The sequence below is a fragment of the Talpa occidentalis genome, unplaced genomic scaffold (genome assembly GCF_014898055.3).
Source record: "Talpa occidentalis isolate TD23 unplaced genomic scaffold, MPIMG_talOcc4v2.1 talOcc4.9, whole genome shotgun sequence".
In the NCBI taxonomy this organism is placed as follows: Eukaryota; Metazoa; Chordata; class Mammalia; order Eulipotyphla; family Talpidae; genus Talpa; species Talpa occidentalis.
In genome coordinates this window covers 18676865-18699461 of record NW_023605305.1, presented here as the reverse complement: position 1 = coordinate 18699461, position 22597 = coordinate 18676865, and the positions used below count along the sequence as shown (strand labels likewise).

The 22597-nt window shown below is 47.6% G+C and overlaps 1 protein-coding gene across 3 annotated transcripts; it reads right to left on the bottom strand.

Moving 5' to 3' along the window:
* Positions 1-2905: 2905 nt before the first annotated feature.
* TMEM39B (transmembrane protein 39B) lies at positions 2906-22290 on the bottom strand. Of its 3 annotated transcripts, none has more exons than XM_037499208.2 (9): positions 22111-22285; positions 20022-20148; positions 19011-19230; positions 18317-18400; positions 17847-18001; positions 9635-9971; positions 8552-8739; positions 5097-5217; positions 2906-3355 (listed from the first exon to the last, which is right to left on the bottom strand). In XM_037499208.2, the coding sequence occupies exons 1-9, from the start codon at positions 22112-22114 to the stop codon at positions 3113-3115; spliced, it is 1479 nt and encodes a 492-aa protein (XP_037355105.1). In that variant the 5' UTR covers positions 22115-22285; the 3' UTR covers positions 2906-3112. The 3 variants fall into 3 exon arrangements, with proteins under 3 accessions (XP_037355105.1, XP_054547659.1, XP_054547658.1); XM_054691683.1 differs by lacking the exon at positions 2906-3355 and adding an exon at positions 3362-4203 and having other exon boundaries at positions 22111-22290; XM_054691684.1 differs by lacking the exons at positions 17847-18001; positions 18317-18400; positions 20022-20148; positions 22111-22285 and having other exon boundaries at positions 19011-19042.
* Between the last annotated feature and the right edge of the window lie 307 nt (positions 22291-22597).

The following is a 22597-nucleotide window of genomic DNA, read 5'->3' as shown; positions in this document are numbered from 1 at the left end:
CAGGACGGCAGCCCCAAACGGACAAACAACCTCACGTTCAATCCGGGAAGAAACGCGCTCTCAGCCCCTCTGCTTAGTTTACACGGAGGATCGCGCTTAAAGAGAACGCAGCTATTAAAGGCAGGGAATCGGGATGAAATTTGGAAGGAGTGGGTGGAGAGAGACTGGAGTGGGGGGATAGCTATTAAAGAAAGTTGTGTGGGTGGAAGTTCTCAGCTTTTTCATATTTTTATTTTTTTATTTTTTAAAAGATTTATTTATTTGTACATAAAAGAACTGGGGTACAGGCCAGGGTTTTTGGAGGGGTGAGAGGATTCACCAGAGACAGTGGGGAACAGAGCAGGCAGATCAACAGAAATACACTGCTGAGGGGAGCAGTGGGCCAGACAGGAGAGGTCTGCTGGGCCATGTGAATCACCTCCCTGGTTGGGGATAGAACTTGTGCCTGAAGTGGCTGTGGTGAGCTTCATAGGTTGCATCTTAACCCCTTGCGCCACCAGGGAGGCCCCAGCTTTTTCAATTTCTTGTAGTGAGGTCTCTTCCCTGAGAAGCTTTTTCTTCAGAACCCTATCCCTACCTTTAGGTTAAGCCATACAGAGAGCCAGAGCTGAATATGAATAAGGAGGCTTCTGGAGAAGGGAAAAGAGATAAGACAAGGAAAAAGTGAAGAGTAATTGGGAGGTAAGTAGAAGAATGAACCCCGAGTTGTGCTTTATAGTGGACCTTTATATTTCCTTTATCCTCACAGCGAGCTCCCTGAGGGCAGGGGTAGGTTCTGCGTTGTTCATCACTGCAGCTTGTGGCCCCTGTGGACTGTGTTTGGCACAAAGTTATGTGCTCTATAAATGATTGCTGAATGAATAAACAAATGAATGAACAGGCCTGTGAGTTACAGAGCAAGGAATGTGATCTCCCTTTTTTGGAGATGAATTTGAGGTCCTAAGTATTCATGTGGCATTTGAATTGTGGAATTTATGCCTGGTACGCATTAGACCTCCCTCTTTGCATCATAACATCCAGTCCTCAACACAGAGAAGCCTGTGTCTTTGTCACTAGTCCCAGGAGGGGTCTGTCTTTTGGAAGCTGAACAAATTGCCAACTCTAGTTGTGTGCCTGGTCCGTTAAGGAAAACAACTCAAAAAGCCAACTCTGAAACCATTCTTTCAGGAAAGGGAGCACTGTCTCTCTTCCTACTTGAGCCTCTACTCAGGGTCAGAACTCTTCATTCTGTCCCAGCCTATGTCAAAAGATCCTCGCTGATCTTTTGTCTCCAGGCTCTCTTGCACCCACTATCTCCTTAATAGCAGCACCTCATCAGGGCACCCCTCTGCTTAGCAATTTCCTACTGTCTGCCCTTAGGTTATGCCCAGACATTTCAGTCTTCCTCACAAGCTGGCCCTTACTGGCTTCTGGAGCGACTCCCCACCCAGCAACCGATGCTCCATCCATATTTGGGAAACTCCCTTCCTCTATGACATGAACTCATGTCAACACCCAATTCAGCACTCACCTCCTCAAAAAAGCCTCTTTCTAGAGCTATCCTCTCTCTGCAATCCAGAGCCCTGGACACATGTTTTCCTCAGCACTTAGTACCCTAATTTGCTCAGAAGGTGTGGCTCACTCTCCTGGTTGTGTATTGAAGGGGCATTATCTTCCTCTTTTTTGTCTCAGTCCCAGTGCCTAGCACAATTCCTGCCTCAACAGTCACCAAAGTTTTCCTTGCAGTGTCTGTCTCCCGTCCATCACAGTAGACTTATCTGTATGTTTTTTTTTTTTAAAGATTTATTTATGTATGCATACAAGAGCTGGGGTACAGGCCAGAGATGCAGGGGGTGAGAGGATTCACCAGAGACAGAATGGGGAACAGAACAGGTAGACTGACTGAAACACACTGCTGAGGGGAGCAGCGGGTGAGACAGGTGGGGTCTGCCTCACCATGTAGGTTGCTCCCTGGCCGGCCAGGGATTGAACTCTTGCTGCAGAGGCTGTAGATTGCTTCATAGTGTGGTGCTTAACCCCTTGCACCACCAGGGAGGCTCTTATCCATCCATGTGTTTTGTGGCCAACACGGGCTCAAGGAAAGAACTGAGGAACTAGGGGTGACTTGATGAGAGGCTAAGACTTTATCCCAGCCCCTGGAGCCCCTCATCCTTGCCCACAGGAGCCAGGTGACCCTCCAATCCCCTTTGTGTCTACTCTAGCATTTAGCCTTTTTCATATAACCTCCCTAGCTTAGGGCCATTTGTCTTCCCAGATCCAGCTCCAGCAAACCTTTCCAGCTCCAGCCCATCTAGCCACACCTTCCTTATTCCTTCATGCTGTGGAAACCACATTCTCTTACGCTCCCCCCACACACCAGGATGTTCCAAATCTGTTAGTGCACAGGCCCTTTCTTTTACTTGAAATGCCTTTCCCCCTTCTTGTCCATTTAGGAAATAGCTGATAGAAGTCTGGCTGTTCGTCTTCCAGAAGTCCAGAGAACATCCTCTCCTACTGTGTACCTTGTCACTGTTATACCATTGCAGGGTAGTATGACTTGTTTGCTTCTGTCCTGGCACTCTCATCATCTACCAGAGCACTTGGCACAATGCAGGGCTCAGTGTCTGCATGCTGAGAGAATCAGGACATCACATTCTGCCAGGATAGTAGTGTCAACCTTCAGGGGGTTGCTTGTTTTTGCTCAGCTCTACCACTTCCTAGCTGTGTTACCTTGGGCAAGTCACATAAGCTCTCTGAGCTCCCAGCTATCACCATTACCCTGGTGTTTTCTCTCCTCCTCTCCACTGGAGAAGAGAGCCCACAGGGACCCTGAAAGCCACACATGGGACTTTCCAGTGCAGAATCCCACACCGCACCTCTGTTCTCTGTCAGGAGAGAAGGAAAAGAAATACAGGACACAAGCTTATTGGGAGTATAAAAATAGGACTTTTTTCCTCATAATCACATCAATTACAAAGAAAGAAACAGTATGTAACAAAAATACAAACTCTGGTGGATTTTTTTTGTCAGTTTTTTGTTTTTGTTTTGCCCCTTACCGATCCCGCCCCAACAGCCCTTCCCAGAGAGACCCTGGCCGAAGCCTGGATGCTGTCCCTGGGGTCGCCCTGGGGACTCAGGAGAAACGGTGGTCCAGATCCCGCTGGGGGCTGGCAGAGTACGAGTAGGCCTTGCCCAACACCAGGCGATCCCGCAGCAGCTTGAAGAAGGCGTAGTAGTTGCTGAAGAGGATGAGTGCCAGTGAGATAGTCTGGTGCCACTTTTCTGAGGACATTAAGGAATATAGCTGGTAGACGATGACAGCGCCCTCTAGCAGCAGCAGAATGTTAAGGATCCGCAGGGGTTTGCTGAAAAAGAACTGTCCAGGAAAGAAGAGGAAGGACTAGAAGGGTATGCTCCAGAAACCTGCCTCTTAGGTGGGGATAGCTCCAGAAACCTGCCTCTTTGGTGGGGACTCTGGGGGGAGGAGGCAATGAAAGGGTCAAGCTTAGGGCCCCCTGCAGACTTGAGGAAGACAGATTTTGTAGGAATGGGCATGTACTTTGCAGCCTATTTTTGTTTGTAGTGTTCTTAACCATACTGCTTCCCACATAAGTCATTTAAGATCTTGTTCCACATCTATCTCCTCCAAATAGTAGGAGGTCTTGCTTGCGGTCCCAAACTTTTTCTGGTCTAAAATCAATACCCCTCGGGCCTCCCCGGTGGCGCAGCGGTTGAGCGCTGGCTTGGGAAGCTGCCCTCAGCCTCTGAGGCGCCGGCTCGATCCCCGGCTGCTCCCCGGCCATCGGATGAGGGTCCCACATGGTGCGCAGACCTCTCCTGCCGCCCGCTGCTCCCCTCAGCAGTGTACTTCGGTCCTTCTGCCTGCTCTGCTCCCCACTCTGGCTCTGGTGAATTCTCTCACCCTCCCGTGCTTCTGACTGTACCCAGTGCATGTATAAACAAAACAAACGAATAAATAAATAAAAACACATGCCTCTTTAAAAAAATAAATAAATAAATAAATAAATAAAATAAAATAAAATAAAATCAATACCCCTCATATGTGATCCTTCTAGGTATTGCCATGCCTCAACAAATTAGAATCTTTTGACACTGGTCCAGAAAGTTATGAACCCTCCACTCTGAGTCGCCTACAACTTCATTATGTGGCATCCTCAGCTAGGCCAGAAGCTTCCAGGGACCATGGCAATTCTTCATCCTTACCTGGTGTTAACAGGGCAAGGCAGAGTGTAGGGAATCAAGAAAAATCTTCTGAAGAGTTCAAGAATGATCAGTATTTAGGTGCCTAAAATTCCTGGCTAACAAAATGAGAAAAATGGGAAATGGGAGGCTAAGAGAACAAGATGCTAGACTCAGCTCTGCACCCAACAGGCTGCAGGACTTTGGACAATGCCTTTTCCCTTCTAGGCTTAAGGTTGCTCATATCATTTTCTCAAACTCTGTTTCTTAGAACCCCAGGTTCTGAAGGGTACTTTTAGGAGGGGATGGCAGGCATGAGTGAGAAGTGAAGGGAGTTCCAAACCTTTCCTAAACAGAGCAGTGCCACAAGGTCTTATATACTGGATTTTGTGGCTGCGACTGAAAAAGGATTTTGATAGTACAATAAACTAGGACACTAGCCTAGATGATTTTGAGCAGCCCTTTCCATAGTACTAAGTCCCCAGTTTCCCAGAGTAAGGCACCCTCAAACCAGTTAAAATCTTTAAGTCGGTTTCAGTATCTAAAAGCGTGGCCAGCCCTGGCACTTCTCTCACGCAAGGCTCCGGTGAGGTCTGCCTGAGAAGTGCTCACCACAGTGCCTGGCACACAATGGGGAATGAGGATAGTTATTATTTTCCCCACTAAGAATTCCTTTTATTGTATCATCTTTCCCGGCTCCACCCAATGTTTTGAAAGACCTGTTACCAGCGAGCTGCAGCTATGACGTGATGACTGACTCAGCTGTCTTTGTGCTGCATGTAGGCTGTCTTCCTTTGGATTTGGGAAATACTAAAGATAACCTTCTCTGGCTATGACATCACCTTGCTACCCCGAGATTCTCCTGCCCTGCCTTTTAGATAAGACCCCATCCCTCCTTCCCAGGGGAGGAGACTCACGTGGAACCGGAAGTGGGAGACATCCGAGGGGATGGCCACATTGTAGTGACCCACTGCTTTGTAGACGTTCTTGCTGTGTTTCACCAGCACACCCTGCGGCCACATGCATTCTTCAGTCCACCTGGAGGCACAGCCCAACAGTGCCCTTTACCCCGAGTTCACCCACAAAAGGGGGTACCAGATTGGATGTGGGGCGACCACCAGAACTCTACTTCTACATCTATCTCTTAGACATAGTGACTTTCCTTTTATGGATCTCAATTGCCTCCTCTGCAAAATGGGGTAAGAGTCATGAGAAATTCACTATGCGGAGTTAAAAGGTCTAGGGTTGATGCTGTGTGAGGAGTAGTTATGTACCTTTTTCCTCTTTAGGTGCATTTTATTCATGTATCCTTCAACTGTCCAACACATGGATCTGGCCTGGCCAAAGGACTTGTGTGGTCTTCTAGGACTCCCATACTAGTTCCAGTTTCTCCAGAACCCATCACTGGGTCATGTCTCTACTTAAGTTGCTCCCTACAAGTGGAATGTCACTCCTAATGCCTTTCTCTTCTGACAAGCTCCCTATCATCTTTCAAACCTCAGCATCCTCCAAGAAACCTTTCTCAAACTCCCCACAGAGTTCAGCTCAGCATCCTTTAACTGCTACCTGAATTTTCTGCCACTGGTCCACTTTCCCTAGTGTTTTGTCATATATTTACATCCCTGAATAGTCTGCAGCCCTTCAGTCTGTCTGAGTCATCTCTGTGAACTCAAGGCATGCCATGAGGCCTCGCACAAAGAGGTCCCAGTGACCAGTGAATGAGATTGTGGGATAGTGGGATCAGTAAGCTTTCTTCCAGTGCTCAACAAGATCTCCCAGGAATGCCAAAAGACCCTGGGCCAGAGGATTAAGAATCAGTATCTGCAAGAAGCTTCATCTCATGCTGCCCTGTTGATTCATTCATTGAAAAAAAAGTCATGGCGTTTACACACAACACAGATGAGCCTCACAGACAAAATGCTGAGTGTGAGAAGTTAGACACAGAGTATTTACTATATTATTCCATTTATATGAAGTTCTAGAGTAGGTAAAACTAAATTATGGTGAAAGGAAATGGAACTTGGGTTGTTTTGGGGGGGAAAGAGGGTAGGGAAGAGTCATTGGGAAGGGTCCTGAAGATATTTTCTGAGGAACTGGAAATGTTCTCAAAGAATACACATTTTGAGATTTGTGCATTTCACTATGTATAAACTGTACCTTAAAAAAAAGACGGGGGTTGGGCCTCCCCGGCGGCGCAGCAGTTGAGCGCTGGGTTGAGAAGCTGCCCGCAGCCTCTGCAGTGCCGGTTCGATCCCCGGCTGCTCCCCAGCCACAGGAGGAGGGTCCCGCATGGCGCGCAGACCTCTCCTGCCGCCTGCTGTTTCCCTCAGCAGTGTACTTAAGTCCTTCTGCCTGCTCTGCTCCCCGCTCTGGCTCTGGTGAATTCTCTCACCCTCCCGCGCTTCTGACTGTACCAGTGCTTGTATAAATAAATAAATAAATCTTAAAAAAAAAAAAAAAGATGGGGGCCTCCCTGGTGGCACAGGCAGTTGAGCGCAGCACTGTGAAGCTGTCCGCAGCCTCTGCTGTGCCAGTTCGATCACCGCTGGTCGTGGAGCAACCCACATGGTGGGGCAGACCCCTCCTGTCTTGCCCGCTGCTCCTCTCAGCAGTGTATTTCAGTCATTCTGCCTGTTCTGTTCCCTGCTCTGTCTCTGGTGAATCCTCTCACCCTCCCACACATCTGGCCTGTAGCCCAGTTCTTGTACAGATAAAATAAATCTTAAAAAAGAAAAATTAGAAAAAAAAAAAAAAAAAAAAAAAGACCAAAAATTTGCCATGGACCAAACATAAGCCAGGTAGTCTGCCAGGGGTAAGGAGACATTTGAATGCCTGACAGGCAAGGACCTCGACTTCCAGGGGCGGTGGTCCTGGAGTGACAGCAAGTAACTAAGCAAACACAGCAGAAAGCACTGTGTGTGGTGTTACAGGTTTCGGGAGCACAGGGACAGGACACTGAACCCATCCTGTGTGGTCAGGATGAAGCAAAGTGCTGAAGGATGTTCATCGGGAAGAGAAAGACAGAAAGGGCATTCCAGGCAAAACAGGCATCATAGCCAAAAGCCTAGATACAAAAGTACAGAATCTGAGGATCTGAAGAGGTCTGGTCTAAGCAGGGTATGAGTGGAGGCGTGGCATGGTAAGAAATGAAGCAGAAAAGGCTGGAGAGGCCTGCTCATCAGATGGGAAGTCCTGTGCAGGAGCCTGGAGCTTACACCTGCAGGCCATGGTGAGCCATGGCCAGGTTCATCCTCTTGTTCAACTATGTTCTGCTCGACTACCTCTCCTCAGAGCCTGAGGCTAAGCTGTGTCCTATTTTTGGCTAATTGGCAATGCCCAGCCCCTTTCCTGGACCACGTGGACAGAGTTTGAGAAGGATCCTGACTAGCACAAAGGGCCAACACCAGGAGGCTTGGCATCTGTAGCCTCCCTCTGAATCTTGTTCCTTGAAGGGCCTATCTACTAACCTGTCCTGGGGCCTCCTCTCTGCCAGGCCTTGTGCTGGGCCCAAGACTCAGACGTGATTCAGAGATGGTCCCAGTCTTGAGGAGCTTCCAGTCTAATGGGGTGATACAGGTGTGAAAATTAGTATAATCTGGGTGGGAAATACTGTGATGAAGGGCTGTAGAAATGCTAGGCACCCAAGAAGGATCAGCCAGGTGAGGGGAGGACAGCCTCAGGGCTAGCCTGAGCAGGGCGATATCTGCCTCTGCTCTGGGCACGGTGCCATCCTGCAGCTGGGCCTCTTTTGCGGCACTCATCCTGTGTCCATTGCTATTTCCCCCCACCAGACTGTGAACTCCTCAAGGATCTCGTCTCAGCCATTTCCTCCGGTGGCTCTCCTTCCCTGGCCAGAGTTCACCATCAGTTAACATCACACCAGATCCTATCACCCGCTGAGGTTTTTAAGGCATACTCTGGAATGGGTCCCTCCACTGTTCAAAACTCTCTTCTGCCTACAGGTCAAAGTCCAAACTCCTTTGCCCAAAACATAGGGCCAGGCCTGGTATGGATTAGGTAGACGCAAATGTCTGCTTAAAGAGGTGACCTAATGATCAAACAGATGAGTGAGCAGGTGAGAGAAGTGAAGCAATGACTGGTCAAATTCAGTCGATAAGCGAATAAACAGTAGTCAGTGAAGGAGAAAGTCAATGAGCTGATGAATTTACCACCTGCCCCCAGTACACTGTAAATAACCCAAGGACAGAAAACATGGCCTTCTTGGGCACTGCTATGCCCCACTCTGGCCACAAGGCCTGGCACATGAGACATGCTCAGTCATTACTTGCTGGCTGAATGAATTAGTTGATGAGTGACTCCAGACACTGACCGGAAGGGCTGGGGCTGGGCACAGAAGGGTGGGGCAACTCACGGGTGTTGCAGCACATTGGAGCACAGCGCTGGGTCCACCTTCTGCCAGCAGCCCAGGTGGGCAGCGGCCTTGTGCAGCAGGTCACAGTAGCTGGCAGGCAGCAGGTGCTGCATGAGGATCACTGAGGTGCTGATGGACACCAGCAGGAAGAGCTCGCAGGACCAGCGCTTGTCATAGTAATGTGTGTTCTAGGAGCAGTGGGAGGTGGGTGAGGCCTGGGACACCCGTAAGGTCTCCCTCTCTCCCTTCCCTAATTCTCTCTGCCTTAGACATCAGGACAGCCCTGGAGAGACCTCAGGTGGTGTGAAACCAAGGATCAACAAAGACCTCACAACTTCTTAATCATGGACAGAGACCATCCACCCACTACTCGGTTTTTACAAAGAAAAACTGCTCCCAGTGCTCACCATTCTGAGACAGAGGAGAGGTTCTGGGGTCTAACAAACATGGGTTGAAATCGTGGCCCTGAGGCTGATTAACTATGTGGCCTTGGGCAAGTCATTTCACTTCCTCTGTGTTCTGGGTTATAAACCACTTGAGAGGTGGTAGGAGGAGTAAATACTCATGAAAACTATAGCATGTTGTAGGTATTCCACAGACGTAAGTCCTCTCAACCTCAAATCATTCAGAGCTGTCCATTCTTACAGAAATGTTACAAGTCAACTGTCAGCTAGGGTAGCTTCTCAGAAGGCTATACAAGCTAGAGAGAACACAGACTTTTGGGGTCTCTCAGATCTGGATGAGTCCTGGCTTTCCTATTTAACAATAAAGCAGGACATGGTACAGGCCTGTATCCAAAGAGCCACAATGAATACAAGTCACTGCTTTTTGTTATCAAGTGTCGTGAACAATGGCCTGTCTCCTTCATTGGCTGGGGGACCTTGGGCAAGTCACTTCCTTTCAATCAGCCTTGTTCTATCCACTCTAAAATGGAGACAGTAGCCACTTTAGCTCTTAAGAGAACAGATGGGCATCTCATCACAAACAGTGGAGTTATTTATGCAAGCAGGAGGGTTTATGGGGGGCAGGCAGGAAGGCAAGGCCCCAGGCAGGCCATTTCCCCTCCTGGGTTGGGCTACGCACCTTGACAAACCAGACGGGCACAAAGGCCACATAATAGGCACTCAGCATGGAGCTGACCAGCACCTCCTTCATACGCCAGTTGAAGTCCATCTTGAGGAACTCTACCTCGCTGCGGATAAGGCTGGGTGACAGGCAACAGGCATGGGTGGGCATGGCCTCTGGGCCATACAGCTGCCGTGTATGCTGCTTCCAGGTCTCCCGCAGTGTCAGCAGGTAGTCCCGGCTCCGTGCCAGGCCACTGACTGCCTCCCGGGGCCCCATGGAGGCCATGTGGCTGAAGAGGTTTGTCTTGCGGAAATCACAGTTCAGCTGCAGGAACGGAATGTACATCCCAAACCTGCTGGGGAAGACAGTGGTGAGGGCAGGCCTGCTCATGGGCCTGGCTCCCAACCCTCAACCACTGAGGGAATCTTCTTTCCTGCCTGGGACTTAGCTCTCCTGGCCGCTCAAAGAGGAGAATTTACCCAGCTTTCTACCAGTGATGAGTCATTCGACACACATATTGGCATTAGTGCATCATGAATGTTGGGCCGAGCACTGGGGATACAGCAGGAAGCAGGTGCTGACTAACATAGTAACAGCTCACACTGGCACAGCCTATGATCTGAACATTACACTAAGTGCTTTACCTGTGTTCTCTTCTTCCATTCTCCTAAAATCATCATTATTAGGGTTATTTTGTACCCTTTTCAGCTGAGAAGCTGTGGCTCAGAGAGTTAAAGGTTATACAATAAAGGAAGTTAATAGAGCTGTGATTCAAACTCACAACTGTCTGATGCCAAAAATCAAGCAGATACTCAACAAGTACTATGAACAATTAATTAAAAATGTACTCAGTGAGGAACTCCCTGGTGGCCCAGGGGTTATAGTTTTAGAACTACGAAGCTATCACCAGCCACTGCAGCACGAGTTCCTTCCGTGGCCAGGGAGCTACCCACATGATGCAGCAGACCTCTCCTGCCTTGCCCGCTGCTCCCCTCAGCAGTGTATTTCAGTATATCTGCCTGTTCTACTCCCCACTCTGTCTCTGGTGAATCCTCTCACACACACAACCCCCGACTCCTGCACCGCTGGTCTACACTCCAGTTCTTGTAAGCATAAAAAAAAATTGAAATCTTAAAAAAAATGTACTCAGGGCCTCCCTGGTGGCACAGCGGTTGAGCGCTGGGCTGTGAAGCTGCCCGCAGCCTCTGCAGCGCCAGTTACATCCCCGGCTACCAGCGAGGGTCCCACATGGCTCGCAGACCTCTCCTGCTGCCCACGGCTCCCCTCAGCAGTGTAAAAAAAAAAAAAAAGTACTCAGTGATACAAAAGAGGTGTATAAATTGTTAGGGATGCCTATGTTAGAGGCAGCTCTTTAGTTCATAGAAAGCAGTTTGGGAACAAATATTTATTTTGTGCTGTGTACCAGGCCCTTGAACCTTACCAGTCCCTCAGGGCTAGAGCTAATTCATCAAAGGGTGTGTTGAGTATGTAGCTGGTGCTGTTTAAGGAGCAAACTAGATACACCCATAGCCCAGAAGAGTAGGTAATTACAGAAAGTGGGTGGATGCTGACCACAGTACTTGTAAGGTCCATGGTATATGTCCTTTACAGACATTCCTTTTTTTACTTAGCTCAGAGCCTCACAATATCCCCAGATCCAGAAGGGTCCTTGGGCTGCCCTCCAGGTATAAGGGCTTTGAAAATGCTAAATTTTCTTATCAACAGTAATTTTTTCTTTTTTTAATTTATTTATACAAGAACTGGGGTACAGGCCAGAGGTGCAGGAGGGTGAGAGAATTCACCAGAGATAGAGGGGGAGCAGAACAGGCAGACTGAATGAAATACACTGCTGACGGGAGCAGTGGGCAAGGCAGCTGACCCGAAGGCCATGTGGGTCAGCTCCCTGGATGGCCAGGAATCAAACCCGCACTGCAGAGACTGCGGACAGCTTCACAGCACGGCGCTCAACCGGCTGCGCCATCAGGGAGGCCCCAGCAGTAATTTTTTCTTTTCCTATTTTCTGAGGTTCCAAGAAGGGATACATGAGTCCTTGGGCAAGTAACAGCTACTTTGGGTATTTACTTTCTGATCTATAAAATGACGATGCTCCTTACATAAACCACATCCAGAGCACATCTTCCATAAAAATATAAAATAGGGATACTACTATTCTCCCAGGGTAAGGTTAAGTAAGATAAATTAGAGAACTCTGGCTAAGAACATAATCTTTTGGGCCTCCCCGGTGGCGCAGTGGTTGAGCACTGGCTTGCAAAGCTGCCCGCAGCCTCTACAGCACCGGTTCGATCCCCGGCTGCCCCCCGGCCACAGGAGGAGGGTCCCGCGTGGCGCGCAGACCTCTCCTGCCGCCCGCTGCTCCCCTCAGCAGCGTACTTCGGTCCTTCTGCCTGCTCTGCTCCCTGCTCTGGCTCTGGTGAATTCCCTCACCCTCCTGCACTTCTGACTGTATCCAGTGCTTGTATAAATAAATAAATAAATCTAAAAAAAAAAAAAAAAACATCTTTTGGGTCAAATAGGCCAGGATGAAAATCTCTACTCTACTCTGTTACTTACTAGTGCTTTGATTTGGGACCAATTATATAAACTCTTTGAGCCTCAGTTTCCTTAACTTGCCTTATGCTCTGTAGCTTGCACTGATTCTCTACATTCAGACAGGCATAATATAAGTGTGTTCATAGTCTTTCCTAATCCTTGCAACAACCCCCAGCATGGTGCCTGGCCCAGAGCAGAAGATCAATACATTCTGCTTAGAAAAGAAAGAGGCCAGTGATTCCTGTGGGACAGGAAAGAAGACTGAAATGGATTTCCAAAACATATTTCAGGATACCTTGTGGTACTGAGAGGAAGGGGCACTTATATGAACATACATGAACATACATACAATTCAGACTCAAAGTTGAGAGTTCATACTTAAGAATCTCCCTGGTTTTGCCTCTAGGAAGGAACACAGATAGGCCTTGTGATCCACTCAATTATTTGGTGACAGCAAGTGACATGACTTTTGACGGGTCGGAAGTTAGAAATAATAAAAAAAAAGAAATTAGAAACAGCTTCACATGAACGATGGCAAGTTTCCTCTCATCCTTGCCATCCAAGATGTGACAGTAAAATGCAGAAAACAAATCTGTATCAGCAAAAAAGGAATGAGGGTGCGGGTTATCAAGACACAAGTGATTTTGACAATCTAGAAAGTACATGACAAATGACAGATGAGGAAGGAAATCATCCTCTAATGCACTGCTGTCCATGAGAGTCACATATGTAATTTTCAATTTTCTAGTAGAGAGATAAATTTCATTTTAATACTTAATTTCATTTACCCCAATATGTGCAAAATATTATCATTTCAACATGCAATCTCTGTTTATTAATGAGATGCTTTACTTACTTTCTCTTTTTTTAGTACTGTCTTCAGAATCCAATATATATTTTACATTTACAGCAAATCTCAATTCAAACTAGCCTATTTCAAATGTTCAATGACAACAGGAAGCTAGACACTACTAAATTGGATGGTGTAGGTCTAGAAGATGCCTCAAGGTTGTACTGGGGGTAGGAGCTTATCTGCCTGAGTGACCCAAAAGAGACTCCTGCTTGAAGTGGCCACATTTGTTAGAAAGCAGAAGTGCAAAGCAGGGCTGAACAGCATTAAACAAAGATTTTTTTTATTTACTGGTAAGAGTCAGTTCCTTTAATTTCCTACATACCTCACACAACCCACCCTGAAAGCTTCTTCTCCAAAGAATTGTCTAAATTATAGAGAACTGGGCCTCCCCGGTGGCGCAGCGGTTGAGCGCTGGGTTGCAAAGCTGCCCACAGCCTCTGCAGCACTGGTTCAATTCCCGGCTGCTCCCCGGCCACCGGAGGAGGGTCCCACATGGCGCGCAGACCTCTCCTGCCGCCCGCTGCTCCCCTCAGCAGTGTACTTTGGTCCTTCTGCCTGCTCTGCTCCCAGCTCTGGCTCTGGTGAATTCTCTCACCCTCCCGTGCTTCTGACTGTACCCCAGTGCTTGTATAAATAAATAAATAAATCTTTTAAAAAAAAGATTTTAAAAAAATAAATAAATAAATTATAGAGAACTGAGGCTTCTAGTAGGGGATCCTTGTGTTAACACCTTTCTGGCCTGTGGAGTCCCACAGCCTGACAACTAGCCCTTTACTCACTCAATCTAAAGCAAAGTCTGCAGACAGTGTGCCCTGGCCAAATTCTTAGAACTCCCAGCCAAACTCCCCACTCATGTCTACAGTGACAGAGAGAGAGAAAAATGCATTTCAAGCTACTCAGTCCTTCATTCGTAAAGATAAACAGGCAACCAAAGAAACCAATTATCTTTTAAAAAACTAGGAATATGAGACAGAAAAGTTATCTAAGTGGAAAGACAAAATTTAGGGAACATAAGACATTTTTTAAACAAGCACAGAATGCCAGGAGAATAGAACAATCAGAAGAAAGAAAGAGACCTTAGGAATGAAAAATATGATTGTTAAAAAAAAAATCTCAGTAAAAAAGCTGGAAGATGCAAATTGAAAAATCTCCTTAAAGGCAAAATAAAGAGAGAGAGAGAGCAGGAAGTCAAAGAGAGAAGAGATGGGTAGAGAAAGAAAGAAGAGAATAATGGGGGAGAGATGAAAAATCTGAGGGAAAATGTTAGAGAAAATATAAGAGACTAATCTATGATATCTACCATCTGATGAACAGAAGTACCAGAAAGAACAGAAAAAGTGGAAGGGAAGCTATAAAAAAGAGAGAGAGAAGAAACTTCCCTGAGCTGAAGAAATACCCAAATCTTTTAATAAGTCCTGATAAGATGAATAACAAAAGTTCTACAGCAGATACATTGTTGTGAAATTTCAAATAATCTAAAGATAATAAAATATTCTAAAACTTCCATAAAGGAAAAAACCAAAGTCATTGGAATCAAATTGGCTTCAGACTTCTCATTAGAAAGGCCGGATGTTATAGACCATGGAACAGTATCTTCAAAATTCTAAGAATATGAATTTGAACTTGGAAATCTACATTCAAGTGAACTATCAATCAAGTAAGAGAGAATAAAGACATTTTTAGACATGCAAAGACTCAGAATGTATATTCTTCCCATGTATCCATTGTTAAAGAAATTACCTGATAATGCACTCCAGCCAAATAAGGAAGAAAACCAAGAAAGAGGAAGACATGGGATCCAGGAAACAGTGGATCCAACCCAGGAGGGCAGTGAAGGGAAGTCCCAGGCTGAAAGCTGCACAGCAGACCTAAAGGGCACCCGCTCCAGACTGGAGCAGGAGGATGGAGGGCTCCAGGAGGGATGTCTTTGGGAGGGAAAATGGACTCCAGGCCAGGTAGCATGATTGAGAGGCTGGATAAACTTGAGGATATGTTGAAGGCCCATCATTCTTTTGTCAACAAGAAAAAAGAAAGGCAATTAGAAATGCTAAGAAAAATAAAAAGCTGTATCAGAAAGTTACAATCTAAATATGAAGCAAACTAAAAAGTGACATGATTTTAAGCCAATGACAGAAATGTAAGAAAAGAGAAACCATTTGATGTTTATACTAGAAACTCTTTTTTTAAGAAGTCCAAGATTAAAAGGCAGTAACTATAGAGAAGGAATGTCATCAACACACACTACAAGGGTCTCCAGTGAATGATATTTTCATACTCATAATACTATCAAGGCTACTAAATGGTTTTTAATTTCTAGAATTTACCTTACGCAAAGAAAGGAAGACTTACATGTGGTTAAATAGGAGAATGTGAATATCAAGCTTGACAATATAAAAGTGTAGCTGCCAGGAAGTAAGAGGAGAAAGAGGGGACAAAAACGGATGGGTAGGGCCTCCCCGGCGGCGCAGCGGTTGAGCGCTGCGTTGCGAAGCTGCCCGCAGCCTCTGTAGCGCCGGTTCGATCCCCGGCAGCTCCCCAGCCACTGGAGGAGGGTCCCACATGGCGCGCAGACCTCTCCTGCAGCCCGCTGCTCCCCTCAGCAGTGTACTTCGGTCCTTCTGCCTGCTCTGCTCCCTGCTCTGGCTCTGGTGGATTCTCTCACCCTCCCGCGCTTCTGACTGTACCCAGTGCATGTATAAACAAAAAAAAAACAAACAAATAAATAAATAAGTAAAACATGCGTCTATATAAAAAAAAAAAAAAAAAAAAAAAAAAAAACGGATGGGTAGGGTTCCTAATATGCTCATCTTAAAAGGAATTAAGATGCTGACTATGTTCATGACAGAAAAATATAGCATACTCATATCACTAAAATAAAGATAACAGAAAACTGAAAATAGTAACAATTATCAAATATTGGGAACAGCATGAATGGAAGGATCAGCTATATCTTCACAATCCCTGCACAAAATCAATGTGCACACAAGGCATATGCACATTGCATGTGTGATGCTAGCACACATGTAAAACATTTACTTCCAAATTATACAGGAGATCAGAAATATTGGTGGTTACCCCTTGCAAGAAAAACTGGGGAGCTAGGAATAAAAGTCAAGGGGGGGGTTATTCATTCTTTTGCACCTTTTGAATTTTAACTATGTAAAAGAAATAAAGGTACAAAGATATTGGAAAGATGGTAGTAACTTGAAAATCACTTAAAACAGTCAGAGTGTTTTTAAGAATTAGCACTTAAAAACCTGGAAGGTGGGGTTGGAGGCTGTTTTTTATCATTAGCCTATTGGCACTACTGGACTTAATTTTGATGATGTATTTAAACAATGTTAAAGTTTTTAACTAATTGACAAAAAACAAAGCAAAATATGAACATTTGGGTAATGTCTATACCTAGAGAGACTTACTAGAGCGTAGCCAGAAATTAAAGCTACTGTTGACAGTTTTAACCAGTAAACTCTCTGAGGGCCATCTGCTACATATTCCATCTATCAGAAAATAGAGCCATACCTTTTGGCTCAGTAATTCTATGAATCTGTTGTATAGGGATATTGGATAAGTGTGCAAAGATGTGTGCAAAAAAAGTGTTCCCTCCTCATAGTTTCGAATAGAGAAAAGCTAAAAACAACCCAAAAGTCTACTAGTAGAAGACAAATAAGACAAATTGTTTAAAAAGATCTATAAATAAATCTAAAAAAAAAAGGTCTACATAATGAGACTGTTAAAAAAAACTGGTCAGACCCATAATAAATGTATTGCCGTGGAAACATCCAAGTTATATGAGTATATACATGATGTAAAAAATGTAGTAAGTTGTACATCACAAAGAATATAATCCCACCTTTGTCTTAAAAAAGTATGTGTGTAAACTTGCACAGAAAAGAGTTTGGAAGGATATACTGTCAATATAGTTTTCCAAGGACTGAGATTTTGTGGAACTTTCATTTTCTATATTAAAATCTTCTGTAAAGTTTAATGTTTTAATACCACACATGTCACTTTTAGAAATAAAAAGAAGGTACAAGTGAAGCAAATGTGACTGGGCTCCTCCCATGATAGCACCCTTTTGGTCATGCGGGGCAGACAGAGGAATGTCCAGCTTTGAAGCTTCCCTGCAAACAGGGTCGGCCTGGCCTGAGGACGTTCAATAGCCAGAAAGCCCAGAGGTTGGGAAATAACTGTCAATGCCCAGGCAGCCAGGAGCCTGCCCCAGGAGCAGCCAGAGTGGACACCTTACAAAAGCCCTCCCCAAATCTATGCCAGAAAAAGGGCAGTCCTGGGCTCTTTCCTCAATAGTCTGGGTTCTGGTGAGACAGAGGGAGAGGAGATGGATGGAGTAAATGAGCAAAACAGACAAAAAGACAGACATACACACATGCATGTGTAGACACACACACACAAACACACATGTGCTTCATGCACACACACAGGTGCTCACAAGCCCAGGGGAGGCACCAAGAGATGACATAGACACTGAAATTCACAAAAAGACAGGGAAAACCAGAAAAAGAGGAAAAGAAGCAAGAGGGAGACAAAGTCCATGCATCCCCTCGGGATGTTCCTGTGGGAATACACTCAGGTCTGAGTCCCATTTTGACCTCCCTGTCGCTGGTACCCTGCGTAAACTGTGCCCTCTCAGTTTCTGCTCCTGAAAAAGACCAATCATCCTGCCCTCTCTGTCAGACAGTGAGAGAGACTGTTGCTGCCCTGCCTATGAGTCTTCCAAGTATGGGGGCTGAGGACCCAGCCACACTCAGGTCAAAGGTTAAGAGCAGGTACTAGGCAGTGAGGGGTGAAGTGAGGGGTACTCACGGATAGCAGAGGAACAGGAGGTTCAGGAAGGAGTAGGTCCTGAAGAGGTGGATGAGGGAGCGGCACAGACTCCAGCCTGTTGCCGTGAGAACGGTGAAGCGGGTGAGGAACAGCAGGATGGAGCGAAAGAGGGAGACCTTTCCCCTCTGAGAAGCCTGGGTCAGGGCGAGATAGGACGGGATGGAATCTTGGATGGAGATCACGGGGGCTTTGCCCAAATCCCACCCAGCATGGCCTGTGATCCCACCCAGGGAAATGTGGGGCAGCAGGCTGGGCAGAACTGGCAAGGTGAATCCTTCTCTTTGACACCCAGAAAATTCTAAGAGTCAATGGGAAGTATGTAATGTTCTTCAACCAAGTCCAAAGGGAACCCCAAGGAAATGCCTCAGGGTGGAAGGGCATATGTCCTTGGCATCCCCAGGGGATAGAGAAACCCCAAAGTCCCCAGACAGCCTCTAGGACCCAATCACCTCCTTCACGATGGACCCAATGAAGCGGCGGCCCAGAACAATGGTGGTCACCATCAGCAAGTTGAAGTCGATCAGGTGGAAATTCTGTCAGGGGGCAGAGGCTAGGGGTCACATGGGCCCCCCGCCCATATACAGGCTTTTCTCATACCCACCTCCCCTGCCCAGTCCTTTCCATAGGGACTGTCCCCACTCTGACCTTCACAGGTCTTTAGCTGAGTCAGGCCAGGAAATTACCTAGAGGGGTAGAACAGGACCCAGAGGAGGGAGGTGGGACAGTCCCTGGAGATAAGAGAGTGGTGAGGGAGCCCTCTTGCTCTGACCACCCATGCACCTCTCCTGCACAGAGCTCTTTCCAGTCCCTGAAACATTCACATATAACTGTGGTTCATCTCCCCACAGGACTCAGACTGCTCCTGGAGGTAAAATCTGTGTCAGATTCATCTCTGCCACCTGTACAAGGTCTAGTGTGGTACTGCGCGTATTAGGAGTGAATGTTCAGGAATCATCAGTTTCCTGTTTCTTCTATACTACCCAGCACAGGGCTAAGTGTACAGGGTGGTGGGTAAGTCATGCTAAACTGATACCAGATGTGTGTTTGTCTGTCTGTCTGTCTCTTTCTCTCTCATACACACACACACACACACACACACACACACACACACTCTTACACAGCTGGTCCTAGCTGGGTACCTACCAGGGAGGTGTGGGAGGGTGGATGGGAGGGTGGATACCACCACACTGTCTTGTAGATGTTGACGTAGTGGACGAAGAGGGCTATGAGCTGGCAGAAGAAGAGCTGTAACTCAAAGAGAATGCTGGCTTGGACTGGCAGCTCAGGGATCTTGCAGTGCTGCAGGGGCACGACCGTCTGGGTGGCCAGTGGGGGGCTGGAGAGACCAGTTCCAGAACTGCTCCTAGGAGTGGGGAGGGAACAACATCAGGAGCTGACCCAAGAACCCTACCAGGGAGGACTTCTGGGGGGCAGAATCGTGGTGCAGGAGTCCTGGCAATGATGGAGTCCTTTTACTTCCTTCTACTGCTGCCTGTCAGTCAAAGGCACCCACAAAGCCTTTTCCTATCCCTAATCGTATTCAGCCTTTCCAGCACTCTCCAGAAAGGAGAGTCTATCTTACAGATGAGGAAAAGAAGGATCAAAAAGGGGCCTCCCTGGTGGCGCAGTGGCTGAGCGCTGGGCTGCAAAGCTGCCCGAAGCCTCTGCAGCGCCAGTTCGATCCCCGGCTGCCAGTGAGGGTCCCACATGGCGCGCAGACCTCTCCTGCCGCCCGCTGCTCCCCTCAGCAGTGTACTTCGGTCCTTCTGCCTGCTCTGCTCCCCGCTCTGGCTCTGGTGAATTCTCTCACCCTCCCGCGCTTCTGACTGTACCCAGTGCTTGTATAAATAAATAAATCTTAAAAAAAAAAAAAAAAAAGGATCAAAATGGAAAACCAACTTGTCTAATCCACCAGCATTATCAGGAGCAAAACTGTGGAATCCAGGTCTTGGGTTTATTACACTATATCCTTCGGTGTCTGTCCAGGTGACTACCCTCTGGATTTTTTTCTGAGGCTCACTGACCTCTAAGATGGCATCTGTGGTATCACACTGTAGAGCCCAATCAAGGAGAACTTTGTCCACACTGCCCCTTGCCACTGCTCACTGTGGAGACAGCCCACAGTGAGGGGCAAGAGACAGAGAGGTGGTTTACCTGGTGCGGGAACGGACACTGGTGACTGATGCGCTGGAAGTGTGGCCCCCACCAGAGCCTCCTGAGGATCCTGGTTCACAGAGCGGATTGCGACAGTAGGATGTCCTATTGGGACCTCTTCGTCCTCCTGTGGGGCTCAACACAAGGTAGATCCTCAAGCCAGAGGACACACAATAGGATAATAGCAATGACACTGGCTACCAGTTATCTGGTGTCTCACTTGATCGATTAATCCTCAGAGACATCTGATCTAGCCCCTGCCCATCCCTTCAACTTCATCTTTCATTACCTGCCTCATCCCTAAGCTTCAGCAATCTGGTATTTCTCACCATGAGCAAGTTATCTCTTGCACTTGATGTTTCCTCTGTCGGAGAACTCTGCCATTTTTGAAGTAGCTGCCCCATCACTCTGTTCTACTTCTACTTTTCTTTTTTTTTTTTTTTAATGAAAAAAGCACAACACATAATTCGAGAAATCTTGAGGCAATCATGGCATTGTTTAAATTTTTGAAATAGGTCCTCTTGGTAGGGCAGGGGTTAAAATTTCAACACTATCAAACTATCAGTATCCACTGTGGCATGAGTTTGATCCCTGGCCAGGGAACTAACCAACATGGTGCAGCAGACCTCTCCTGTCTCACCTACTGCTCCCCTCAGCAGTGTATTTTGGCCCATCTGCTGTTCTGCTCCTCACTCTGTCTCTGGTGAATCCTCTCACCCCCCACACCTCTGGCCTACACTCCAGTTCTTGTATGCATAAATAAAACAAATCTTTAAAAATAAATTTTTGAAATAAAATTTTACCTAAATTATTTATTTTTGTTTTTAAACAGTCCTGTTTATTTTCCCTCTTATTTCTACTTTTATTCACAACAATTTACTTGCTGAATTTACCTCATTTATTTGTTAACATATTTATAGTCTGTCTTTCCTGCTAGAATGGAAGATCAGTGTAACCAGTAACTGAATCTGTCCTTTTTTAACTGTTGGACCCCCATCTCAGTTTCCAGGATAAAGTGCCCCACACATATATGTTGATGAGTCAATGAACTGAGCAAAGTTTTCCACATATTAGGTAACTGAGCTTACACTGTGTTACTGGTAGTTTGGGGGTCTGAGATCCAGCTAAACTGACATTCTGGTGTCTGGTGGTCAAGACCCGGGGGCTGAACACAAGGTCAGCCTTTGGATGTAGCCTTTGAAAGAACTGTGTGGTTGTGGACACAAAACCTGGACCCACGATCTATTTCCCTAGGCTTAGACGTCTAGTCAGAGCTCCTAGGCCCCACCTTGCACAAATGTCCCCTATAAAGCTCCTGAGCACCACCCAAGTACTGGTCAAGTTACAGGTCATACCCCTCACAGCAACACAGCAGCCTACGCACACGCCCTACACACAGCCAGGAGCTTTTCTCACATGTCTTCATAAAGCACTGATCCAGGAACTCTGCCCCCATCAGCCCCCAGCTCAGAAGCTCTGCTCATGAATTACTGGCTTAGAAAATCCCACACAAGCACCCTCAGCTCACACCTACTCGCCTCTCTTTGGAAGCTCTACACCTACTAAAAGTCCCTCAACCCAGAAGTCCCGCCTACACAATTGACAGCCCAGAAAATCCGCCCCCAAGACAATAAAAGCTCTCTCAACCTAGAAACTCCACTCCAGAATGGGCTGCCTTATTCTGGAAGGTCTCGTTCCAGCTCCACCCACTCCAGAGCAAAGACCCTACAGATCGGAAAAGTCCCTCCCGGCACAAACACCCAGAGCTCTTAAGCCCCGCCCTTTGCACTAAGGCCCCGCCCACAACAAGCTCCTCCCCCATCCCTAGCCCAGGTGAGCGGGTCCTCAGCAAAGCCCTAACCCCCACGGGCCCACCTCACTCCAGTAGCCCCGCCCACCACGCCAATGCCCCGCCCCCAGCAGCAGAGGCCCCACCCCACGAAGGGAGGGGGCGGGTCCCACTGCGCCGGAATCCCCTCCCCCGCCCCTCGCCGGGATCCCGTCCGCGTGGGGGAGCAATTAAGCAGCTTGGCCATCCTAACCCCGAAGCCCGCCCGTTCCCGAGCCGAGCTGGACCCACTCTGCTCACCCATCTCCTCCCCCCGGCGCTCTCCGCTTCGCCGCCGCAGCTCCTGCGGGCAATATGTCGGAGGCGACGGCGGCCGGGAGAGGACTAACCGCCGCAGCCCGGTCCCTGGGTCTCAGCCGCGCGCTCCCGCCTCGCCGCCAAATTTGCATACGAGGCGGGCTGGGAGCTGGAGGCGCGCTTCTTAAAGGGGCCGCCGGGACGGGGGCGTTGCCGGAGCCCTCTTTGTCTCCCGGTCCCTCGCGCCTTGCTTACTGCTGCCGCCGCTGCTGGAGAGCCTGGCGGGCGGGGTACCCACCTCCCGCTCTTCCCGTGCGTGCCTTCTCCCAGCATCTCTTCGGGCCCGAGGGAGGGGCTGGGGCCGGAACTTCCTCCCGTCTCCTGTCGGTGTTGAACTGTACCCCTGAGCAGCCCGCAGGCACCTCGAGCTCAAAGCGCCCCAAGTTGGGATTTCATCTTTCTCTTCGACTTTATTCCACTGTGGTCTGCC